This window comes from Lates calcarifer, linkage group LG16_LG22, assembly GCF_001640805.2.
Source record: "Lates calcarifer isolate ASB-BC8 linkage group LG16_LG22, TLL_Latcal_v3, whole genome shotgun sequence".
Taxonomy (NCBI): Eukaryota; Metazoa; Chordata; class Actinopteri; family Centropomidae; genus Lates; species Lates calcarifer.
The window spans coordinates 18,335,425-18,347,476 of NC_066848.1; the positions used below are offsets into that span (position 1 = coordinate 18,335,425).

A 12,052-nucleotide genomic window follows, 5' to 3' on the forward strand; every position below is an offset into this window, starting at 1 on the left:
CTCTTGATTTTTTTTTTTTTAACTTTTCTTAATAACAAATTCTGGTTAATTATTGGGAAAATCTTTTTGGAAGAGAACAAACTGAACATAGTGGGCAGAACAATTAAAAAAGAACTCCAGACAGATCTCCTACTGCAAGTTGGCACTGATCTCTGTGGTTTATGATTTCAAAAAGGCCATCTTACAACAATGAGTCCTAGACATAGGATAAAATAGAGAGAGAGGCACCTGAGCTGCTTATTATGCATTAGAAAATACCAATAAGTGGTTAAATGGATATTTTTAATCTTCAACTGTGTATTAATGATTGAAGTAAGCATTGATAAATTCCCTATTTATTCAAGAATGGAAAAAAACACCCTGCATACATAATCCCATTTGTACACATACATCACACATACAAATACATACCTTGTAATACTTAACATAAAATAATGAGGAAAGGGAGATATGTTCTGTAAATGTGTGACTTATAAAAACAGAAGCCAATGAGGTTTCCCTAATCGAATGCACACCCTCATTTCTCTTTCTGTGCTGCTTCTGATAATGTTAAACCAGCAGGCATGTGAAGTTATGCTGTGAGCAATGTTCAATTACTGGCACATGTAAAAACCATTTAAAGATGTTCAGAGTGGAAAGCAGAGACGCTTGCATTAAATTAGTTTTTCCCTCTCCTCTGTTGTATAATTGTCGATGCTCAGATGTGCATTGTGCTGAAGTATCTGCATGTCAGAAGTAATTGCAGTTTTCTCAAGGTGCAGTAGTAACTTTTCAGGACTGTCATGTATAAAGGAAACACTCGGAAACACACATCAGGCCTTAATTTATGTGTATAATCCTGGTCCGTTTTTTTCCTTTCAGAATATTGTGCAAATGTAGCCAGTGAAGGCTCTCATTGCTCATCTCAGGTAAGAAAACAAATCCAGACAATGCTTGCAGACTTTTATCTCTTAAAAGCTCATACACTGATTACAGTTGGTCAAACAAATAAACTCACATTTTTTTTGCACTGTGTCTGTGCACAGACACACATCAACCTCCATAAGTCACCAGTGTTTGTACTGGTGAGGACAATATGGATATCATGGACATCAGTATCAAATAACCAAAACTGTTGAGGTTCAACAATTTGATATAGAAAAGAGCCTTGTCAGAGTTTAATGGCAGTATGGCAAACTAAGTGTTCAATAAAAAATGAGAGAAAGAAAGGAAGAAAGAAAGAAAGAAAGAAAGAAAGAAAGAAAGAAAGAAAGAAAGAAAGAAAGAAAGAAAGCTCTGGCCTGAATTCTGTGTGAGTGTGCTGAATAAGATTTAGCCTTGCCATTCAGGCGATTATAAAAAATGATGGCAGAGGTGAGAGTGGTGAATGCTCCCAGGGATCAGCCATTGTGAGAGATTCGATAAGTGAAGGTTGGGATGGTGTGAATTCTCAGGTATTGTGAACTTATCCAGAGTATGCATTATTGAATCACAATTTTTTTTTTTTGTTTTTTGAACAGAACGTCAATCACACACATGAGAGAGTGCCATAGAAAGAACCATGTGGACTACACAAGATGGCCGAAAGCAGTGGTTTGATGTTAACAGTGGACCACATTCACAAAGTCTTGCAGGAGGGTGGCGTTGAGTGCCAGGAGTCACTCTTTTTTCTGTGTTGTCTAAGAGTAAAGCTCTGAAAGCAAAGCCCCTAACCCCCTTTTCAGTCATTTTGCTGGAGACAGAAGCACTACTAAACAGAAAATAGTTGCTACTCGTGCTTCTCTAGTACAAAGTTCGAGCTTTTCCTTCGCTTTCACAATTCAGTTGGCTTATTTTTCAAATCAAATCAAACATCCTTCAAATCAACTGAAAAATAAAAGACGTGGTAATGTCATATTACTTTCCAATTTAGTTGCAAGTACTTGAACAGATGCCCAAACATCCACAAGCACATGTTGCATTTTTCTGCCATTGGTGCCCAACAAAACCAACACAAGCAAATCGTGTTGTTAAAATTCCTTAGAAGCGAGGCCAGTTTTCCACTTCATTTATGTAATTTTCATGACATTAGCAAACATTTCCAAAGAGACAGCTGCTGATGCTGGAATAAAAATAAGGGATTCTGTTTACTACTGAAATTAAGACCTGTTTTAATACTCATAACATCAATAGAAACAAAGATATATGGATTCAAACAATTTTGACATGTAGATACCAAGATCTTTCTATAAACGGATTTGCAGATGGTGGGAATTAAACCACGTTTCAAAACATAATTCCTGCAATCGAGCAGCATTGTGAAACAGTGAACTATGAAGTACTTTTATGGGTAAAATAAAGTACTCTGTGGACACTGATCCCAGGTTCCTTCAAGCTGTCACAGACCAGGTTGTGTGTGAAAAGGCCAAAAGGATAAGTACAGTATACCGGTGTAAACCAGACTGATGTTACCCAGCATGCATGTTGGACAGCGTGCTGTTAGGGAGTCAAAATATCTTCCAAGCAATCAACCACAGCAACTGTTATTTTGAAAAATCTTTACCAGAATTGCAATCATTTTTTTTTTTTTACTTATTGTCACCAGAAACATTTGGCTGTAACTTCATACAGAGATTCAAAAGCTTCCAATTCATAGGATACAACATAGAGACATTTATTTCTTGTTTCAGTACCCAAACCATGTGTTTCTCCCTCCCATCAGCCCCAGAAAGCAGCATTGTTCATTAATAATCAAAAATGGAAATTAAAATAAACTAAAAAAAATAGTTCCTGTGGTGCCTCTTAGCCCTCCATACTTCCTTTGTCCTTCCATCCATTCATCTGACCATCCACCCAACTGAAAAATAATGCACAGGTGAGTGTGTGTCCACATATGTGTGAAAATATTCTTTGTAACAAAAAAAGAAAAAGAAAATTTTTTTTTGAAACACTGGCCCAAAGGGGTTCAGCATCTAGGCTGTCTTTAACAATCTGGCCTTCCAAAGAAGTCACTTCCTGTTTTTTTCTTCTTCTCCCTCTTCCCTCGCTGCACCCCGCCAACAGATATACACACACACGCAATACAGCCCAAGAGTTTTTGTTTTGTGTCGTAAATCCTCAAAGCGTTGGTGGTTACCACAGAGGGCTGTGCTCTGATTCGTGGCGGGTTTGAAAGTTTTTCAAAAAGCGAGAGAAGAGGGGGAGAAATGTGGTGGGGAGGCTCCTTCCTCGTCAGCCATGTTGGACTCTGCACAGGATCACAGAATCTGAGTCATGGCTCGTGGTCGTGCAGTGGGACGTTAATTAAGTTCCTTCATTAGATTTGAGCCAGAACCAAAATGTGAGTTAATACAAAACAGGGAGAAAAAAAAGAAAAATAGTTACATCATTCCTGTGTTCTTCAACTTTGTACTTGGTCACTTTTTGATTCCATATATTTATATCCATATATATTTATATATATATATTTATATATTCTTTTTACAATTAAAAACACCATGGATTTGACAGACTATTTGGTTTCTTTTGTCTAAGTAGAAGTGTTTCTCTTGTTTTGTAAATAAATGCATGTAAATATTTTTTTCTCTTTTTCCATACTGTCAGTCGGTGTAAAGGCGGCCACTCCAGAAGTGTTTGTATGTATGTATCCATACAGAATGCATATCAACAGCACATTTTCAGAAATTCCATGATATTACTTTTTTTTTTTTCAATTCGGCATTTCCATTCACGTCCCACAGATGAAGAATACCACAGTCTGTCAAACACTGTCTAACTGAAAGTGTATGTCCTAAACCGTGTCCTTTCATTGGCCGGTTTGGCCCACGTCTCTGTGTGATAGGCTGGGGCTAAGTAACTGGGTCTGTGTTGGTCCGTTACAGCTCAGCACCCCAGCACTTCCTCCATTAAGGTTCAGGAAACAAACAGTTTCTCTGGCCTCCACCAGAGCAGCAGTTGATCCGCTGTTGCTGATCCCGCCCTCATCCTGCTTCCTGTGAGCCAATGCTAATGCCCTGAGCTGCTCCTGCGCCTCCTCCAGCAGCAGCGCGACCTCGTCCCGCTGCTGGCCAATGGCGGACGAGCAGGAAGAAGATGACAGAGCAGTGTGTGCCGCCCTCTCTCTCCTCTCGTCCTTGCCGGGCGTGGCTCCGCAGGTGACGGACATTGCTGTGGTTGCCGGGGTGACACTGGTCTGCATACAGGACACCTCGTTGTCATGGTGACACTGGACGGAGGGGATGATCGGGATGGAGCAGGAACGAAACGGGGGAGGCGGGGAGTGGCTGTGACGGCGGCAGGGCCTTCGAAGGCTGCGGGTGGCAGGGTTCGGATCATTGTGCTCTGATGGGGCGCACAGACCCGAGCGTACCTCCGTGCGACTGTTCCAAGGTGATGGTGATGTCGTCTCCATGGAAATGGGAGTTTGCATATGTAGGAGGGCATCTCGTCTGGGGTCGTCGCAGCGGTTTCCTCCCTGCATTTGGCAGCTGGAGAAGATGGGAAACAGGGAACAAAGACAGACAAGACACAGGCAGGAAGACAGGGAAGAGAGCAAAGGTTATTCAGCTGGAGAAAACCTTCTAGACTTCATTGAGAGGAGAAGTCATTGTGTCTGAGTGATTTCAACTCCACTGCCTTCTCAAACTCCCACACTGAACCCCTGGCAGAATACACGGAAGGACAGCTCTCCGCCCTTTGCCATCTCACAGGCTAACTGAGGATGCTGAGAGGGAAGATGACTCTGACATCTTTCTTTCATCTCTTTATATCTGAGTCTGTGCACACAAGAAAAAAAAATCCAAAAACCTCAGCCTCCAAACCTCCTTTATATAAGAGGTAACAGAGAGTTCACTTTTTTATTATTGATTTAATGACTTTAAGCATGTTGACAATAAGGAGCGTCGTATTAAAGTTGAAGGCGTTCAGCTTCAGTCAGGGACGGCTGAGCTAATCAGACATCACGTGTGCTAATTTCTATCCACCCCCCCCAACCCCCCGCCTGTTAGTAGTCCCAGTTTTAAGGTCAAGATCATTCGCTTTGTTTGAAAATCCTTTTTTGAGTCACTCTTGCTCAGACCTTGTACAGTATAACAGCACTGATTCAAGTTATAATAGCTGGGACTTCTCTATATTTTTCAAGTTTTTAATCTGTGCCCTCGGTTATACCTTTGCCTGCAACTTCCTCAACTACTCCCTCACTCCTCAGATGTTTTCCTTGTTATGTTTTAACATCTGACCAGTGTTGCCCTACCTGTCTACCACATGTCTCCAGCATGCCTGTTTAGTCTGTCTGTAGCTGCTGGTAAGCCATCCTAAATCAAACTGAAGGCTTTTTTATTATCTGTTCCTTGCTCACCATTGATAACTACATTTGCATGACACAAGAAACCAGATTACCGGGACAAATCATTTAAAGATAGATTCCAGTATTGTTGGGTATACTGAGTAAGGAATGGAAAGGAAGGAAATTGGTCTGTAGTAACACTGTAATGCATGTAAAACGTATGTACAGCTGACCAGTAATCACATTTTTAAACCCTGGCTACAAGTGACACCAACAATTTTCCCTCACAGTGGGAATTAATCCTATTTTTACTGCTTAGTTGCATAAACTGACATATTTAGACTTGCAAAACCTACCATTCTTTATTTTAGTGTCAGTTTTAGTTGAGTTTGACTTTGATTTAATTGTTTTTGAGGGAAAGATGCACTGCTGTGAGTAATCATGTTCTCTGGCACCCTGCTGCACTGCTCCCACAGTGATACTTTCCCAAGATTTTGTTACATTGTTAACATGCAATCTTCTAAAAACTTCATTAGAAAACTTGCTAAATATATGCATACCAAAGCTATTACCAGACAAGTGTTGATATTTGTAGACTCTGCAAAGCCCTGAATTACAATAAAATGACATTGTTACAGCAGAATAAACTCTAGTTAATACATGATTTGAGTTAGGGAACTAATACACCTGGTTTGGCCACCATTTTCTGCTTTAATTACATAACTGACGATGTAGAAATAACAAGAAACAAGAGGAAACAGAGATGGGGAATGACATGCAACAAAGGCCCCAAGCCAAACATGAAATGGTGACATTATAGCTGCTTGGCTTCAAAAACCGGGCCACCCCAACACTTTGCTAATGTAAAAGCAAGGTAAAAGTAGGAAACAAAAAGAAGCACTAGAAATAATTTCCAATTAATAAAGTCAGATTGAGGATTTATTGTTAACAAGTACAAAAAAAAAAAGAAAAAAAGACTGAGTGTTACTGGTGTTTTGGTCTTTTGTCTGATGGTGATTTATTCTGAATATGTGATGCAGATAAAAAAGTTACACTAATGTCAGACTGTCTCTGCTGCCAAAGCAGAGAATGAAGATAGAATTCATGTCTGATGAGATAAATCTGGTCTGAAATGTTCATTTATAATTGTGGGAAATATTCAACTCTGTGTGGATAAAAACATCTTTATTGGGTCAATATGAAGCTATAATAATAAATATATAATCATTCAGTGTGATAAACTCTCTCTCCATATGTTGGAAGCTCTGTTGTGGACATATGGAAAGCTGGAAACAGCAAAACAATTCCCCTAATCTATAAAAAATATCTATTGATCTTTATTATTTGTCACTTCATTGTAAACTTTTTTGTCACATTGGTTTTCCAGTGGTCTGATTGGTTAGTAGTTGGGCTGTTGATCCGATGCTCTGAAGTTAACCTGCTCAGGAGCCGATTAGCATTAGTTACCATGGCGATTTACTCCTCTAAGAAGTAAACCACTGTTGTAACCCTGACAACCGAGGGTTCAACCGAAAGTTACCTATCATAGTACCCACCTTAAGTGTCTTGTTTACATGACGTTTAAATAATATGTTTGATGTTAAAAGTGGACAGACACCAGAGAACACATCAGAGAACTTAAATGCACCGAATGCTACTTTAACCGCTACTCGTCTTGTCTTGTGTCTCAACTGCTGCACAGGGTGCTGATTCTGGAGCTCTCCTGAGTGTTTGCACCAGTGAGAGGTGCTGATTTAGACTTAGACGGACTTTACTGATCCCTTTGGGATGACTTCCTCTGGGAAATTACGTAAGCTTATGTCTAAGCTTATGTTTATACGTATTTGTTCTAGGACCCTTTGCTGAGTCTTGGGGACACCAACACCAAGCACCTTTGCCCACACTAGTTATAGACTCTATTGTTTTGTGTTGACTGTAGCTAATACACATAAATGTATAAAACGCAAAGAGTGCTCTCTACACATGGGTCCTGTTAAGCAACATTACACAAAGTCTCTGCTGTGAGTCTTGACCTAACTTCCTTGAGCCCAGACATACCCTAAGACTTTCTAAGACTGACTAGTATTATCAGTGTCTAAATCCAGCTGCACTCTGGACTGGGACCTTAATATCTTTGAGCAATAATTCATAATCCTCTGCAAAGGCTAGCTTTTCCTGCCATGTCAAAACTCAACGTGGAGTCCCCCTCCCTTGTAATACCCTTATAACACGCACTTACGTTCTCTATCAAGGTGCGCAAAAATAGAGGTGGGTGGAGAAGGTGCTTTTCCAGACTCAAAGGAAATCACACTCTCGATTTATCGCTGCCGTATTTTTCCGAGACATGAAAACCTCTCCAAAAACCACGGCGGAGATTTAGCGGGGGCCCACAGAGAGGATCTCGCGAGCGATAAGAGAGGATGATGCGAGGGTGCTAATTCCCAAGATAACATTCACAGACAAATCTCTCTTTTGATGTGTTGAAACACAATCAGATTGCAAAAATCTATGAAGCAGAGTTCAAATATAGACCCTGGAGCAATGCGGGAGCAGCTAGAGGGGAATTACAGAGAGATTGTGTACAAGTGAGGTGAGATAAGTGACCAGGCTTTTATCTTTTACGGGAGCTCATTACATGTACTAGTCATTTTCATTAATCCATTCCCTTATAGATAATATCTTAATATAGCTCATCTGTTTGCTGTTACAATAAAATATATCATGTGATTCAGAGACCTTGTAACACTGAGAACTGTTCCAGGAGAAGCAGCACATGAGCTTTTAAACATGGGTGTAGGTGTGCACTCCTACACACTGACACATGCAGAAGCTGTGTCTCTCTAACTGAGGGCTGTGCATATAATATATTGCAAAACAAACTGAGATGCGGGAGGGAGAAACTGGCATGCCTCTAAAAAAATACTGCAAACAGTGGACAAAAATATAAAAATGCGTGCAGTCTCCCTGTCAGCCGTTTTGGAGACAGCTTTATCTTAAAATAGTAGTAACAACACAGGACATTCTGTCTCACTGTCAGCCATTTTGTTGAGATAACACTAGGCTTCTCTAAGAGGCATGGAATAGAACGGGCAACCTTTCTTTAAAGCATTTTCTAACTGTCATATGCTATCTGCACACTCCTCTATCACATCCTTTCAGTCCCCTGCTATTGTTTTTTTTTTCTTCTTTTACTGTATTTTTGAATGCTGTCAGTCTGTGTCAAAATGGATTTAAACTTCTCATCTCTCTCTTTCTGTGTCTGTCTCTGTATCTCTCCCTCAGTCTCTGTGCAGTCATGGTCAAATGTCTCCCTGGCAACCCGGAGTACCATACTATGGGAGAGGGATGCCGTCGTCTGTCGGTCCATCTGCTGTAACGTGAACTCTTACATTGGACAGTGAATGTGTGAGTAGGTGAGTGAGTGAGTGACTGGGTGTAGGTCAGTGACTCAACTAGCATGAGTGTGCGTGTGAGTGCCAAAATGTGTGACTGACTGAATGAGTGTATGTATGAAGAAAGCATGACCTCCTGCCTTTTTGCACAACCTGTTCATCAGTACATTCCAAACTATGTCTGATTGTGATGCAGCATCTGTGCATGTGTGCATAAGTGAGCATGTTTTTTTTCATTCTGTGCAGTGGTGTGAACAGATGCTCTAGGGGCATGAGAAAAAAAAGGAGTTTAAGCAGAGCAGCATTTGGGCAGACTAAAGGACACTTGAGTGACATTTTGGCTGAGGCTTGGAGTCAACATATGACACATGGGCTGACCAGAGGATCCTAAGGGCCAACCATAGGTCACTTAAGCTGACCAAGAGGGTACTTTGCGGTGACCAAAGGATACTTGAGTCAGCCAGAGGGGCACTTTGGTTGAGCAGAAGACACACTGCTTGACCGGAAGAGTCATGGACCACCAAGAACATGCTCGGGCAAAGCCAAACACAGTTGACACAGTTGAACAGACCACTTGGGCCACCCAAGGGGAACTTACTCTGACCAGACAGGCACTTGGGGATGGACTTTGGGTGACCAGAGGGGCACTTGAGTGCCACTGGGGACAATGAGAAGAGCAATTGTGCTGAGGAGAGGCACATTTAAACAGCTCAATAGTCCCTCAGTAGTGACATTTGGGCAAAAAAAAGCACAAAATACCATGCTTAAATAAAGATTCAAACAGAAGGGAACTTAAGGGCCTCCTGCCCCCCCCGGTTACTCCCGATTTGATCGACTGTACGTATGCTGCTGTGTGCACATGCTTAGTATGTGTGTGGGAGTGTGTTTTTGTCTACCGGTGTCTATCTCTTCTTGCTATTTCTATTAGTATGCATGTGGGTCATGTGAAGCTTTATCCTGAGCTGGAACTGCTGGGACCTGAATGCCTGAAGAGAAGCTTGCCAGTCCAGGTGGGTAAAGCACTGACTCATGACCCACCAAAAAATAGGTCAAAGCACAGCGCCTTTTAACTCTGAGTACATTCCATGCTAATCATTTCCACTGATCATCTGCATTTCCCCTGGCTGCTGTGAATGCACATTTCGCCTGAGAAGTGTTACCCTACTATGATACATTTGAATGCCAGGATTTAATTGTTGGTCTACCTCCTAAGCTACTGCATTAAAAAGCCGAGAACTGAATGCAGGCATGACATGATGTTAGAATGAAGGAGAGAGAGTGAAAGATGCAGATGTGCAGTCTGTATGGCGGCCTTAAAAGCACAAACACCAGGCGAAGCATTTCCTTTGAACTCATGCCACTATACTGCAGACCACAATATAACGTGACCTTGTTTTATCTTTGCTCAGCAGATTGGAAAACAAAGGGATGAGGGGGAGTAAAGGAGGTTAAAAAAAAGAATGCTGTCTTTTTTTTTCCTGAAAAAAAAAAAAAAAAAAAAAATCAGAGAATTGGCTTTGAAATATCCACTCTTGAAATTAAATCCAAAGCTCTGTCGACAACAGTCCTGTATTTTTCAGTTAGTGGCTTTCATTGACATGAAATGACTCAGCACATGGAGGATCCAGCAAAGAAGTAAAGTTGAGACAAAAAGAAGGAGGTGAAGATAAAACCTTTAAATACTGATGGAAAGGATGTCAGGACAACACAACATTTCTGTGATTTAGCTATCATTTGTTCAAGTTCAACATGTATTGTAATTAACTGTAATCTAGACTCAGAGTAAACTCTACCGTCTTTGTGCTTCAGCTTCCCTCTCAGTCGAGTCTACTTCTTGAAGGTGTTGGTAGGCGGGGCCTGAATACTTGGATCCTCCAATTGGATTTAGCCTTCCTCTGGGTATGGGTGGAGTCCTGCGTGGAGCTGACCAATGGGCTGCCCGGGTTCTCTGATCTGGGCTATGAGACAAGGATCCACTTCTGTGGGAAAAAAAGGAGCCACTGTTGAATACAGTAGGTGATACAATATGCTGTTATATGTGTAGCTAGTGGCATTTTAGCTTGTGTAAGCAGTAGACGTCTTCACAGATCCTTTTTTATTATTTATTATACAAATATGAGAGACTCAACCAAGGTCCTGAGTTGGGAAATGTCCAAATATAATTTTAACGGATAGGGTCCTGTTGTATTGCCTGGGGTCTCAGGTTTGTGTGTCACCATGTGTAATACTAAAGTAGATCTGAGTCAAATCACTATCAGCTCTAATTACATATCACATCACCATCATCTGAGGAAGAAGACGTGTTTTTTGAAGCGAGACAGACAGTGTACATTGATTCTTACAGCAACTTTTTTTCCCCACCATGGCTGCCTGTCAGTGGGTAATGCATCAACACTGTCCTCTGGCGATTTTTGGAGTCTCTCTCTTTTTATAATTAATTTATCCACTTCCACGGGTTAGTTTTGGAGTAGGTCCAGAATTTTGGGCCTGTGAAAAATCTCTGACAAGCGTAATCTCTCAAGTGATGTCTGTACCAATACATGGCCTCAGTCAGAAGGCTTTTACAAACTTTATCAATTTTGCAAATGTAATTCCTTTTCAAGCAAACAGTCCCAGAACGCAGGTTCTGAACTCAGGATCAAGAACAGGAACCATCAGCCCTTTTGCTAATTTCTGGCTTTGTCAGAGACAGATTTTTTTTTTTTGCTTGCAATGAGACAACAACACATTTATTATGTGCTATTTTAAGCTTGCTGCTGCTTGACACTGATCTTTTTAAGACTCTTTTGGACATGGATAAAAGTCCCTGTAGTTGAAATGCAGTTAATGTTCCTGAGCTCCTGAGGAGGCTTCTGGAGAAGTTCTGCTGGAAGAAAGAGGCAAGTTCACCTCTGGTTAGTTATACATCTTTTAAGAAAATTGCTCATTAGTGACTATTACATAAATCAGTTGTATTAATTCTAAATCGTGGTATTTATGTATATGTCCTATTTGCTTATATACAATCTCTCAAAAGAGATTTTGGAGCCAGAAAATGTGTAAGTACAGTTTGACTTACTTTACAGAAGTAGCTTGATGCTGCTATTATATTTTGATGTCAGGTTTTGTTTTTGCCTAAAACCCCACTTATAGTGTTCTGGCTCTAAGCCCTCATTCATATTTAACTCTGCTGTTTTGAAGGACAGATTTGCCTCTAAAAATGGGCTTCTTAGCCATAACAACTGGAAGCTCTGCTTACAGTCAGACACTTAATAGTGTTGGCAGAGTTTTATATAAAGGCTTTATTTCTGAAACATAGAATTAGCCTTGGCCTGTTTCTGTCTGGCTATTTTGGACCATGGTATCCCAGCACAGACCCTATCCTGACAATACTGCCCAAGTCTATGCATAAGCTGATGTGACTGCAAACAAATAAACC

General features: G+C 40.8%; 1 protein-coding gene across 1 annotated transcript in view; it reads right to left on the reverse strand.

Annotated features, from left to right (window-relative positions):
* Positions 1–2,285: 2,285 nt before the first annotated feature.
* LOC108872934 (pro-neuregulin-3, membrane-bound isoform) overlaps positions 2,286–12,052 on the reverse strand; it is a 315,531-nt gene continuing 305,764 nt past the window's right edge. The window contains exons 8-9 of the mRNA XM_018660865.2: positions 10,428–10,613; positions 2,286–4,445 (exon numbers count right to left, since the gene is read on the reverse strand). Of these exons, the coding sequence (XP_018516381.1) occupies positions 3,764–4,445; positions 10,428–10,613 (868 nt within the window). The 3' untranslated portion in view covers positions 2,286–3,763. The remainder of the gene's footprint in view (positions 4,446–10,427; positions 10,614–12,052) is intronic.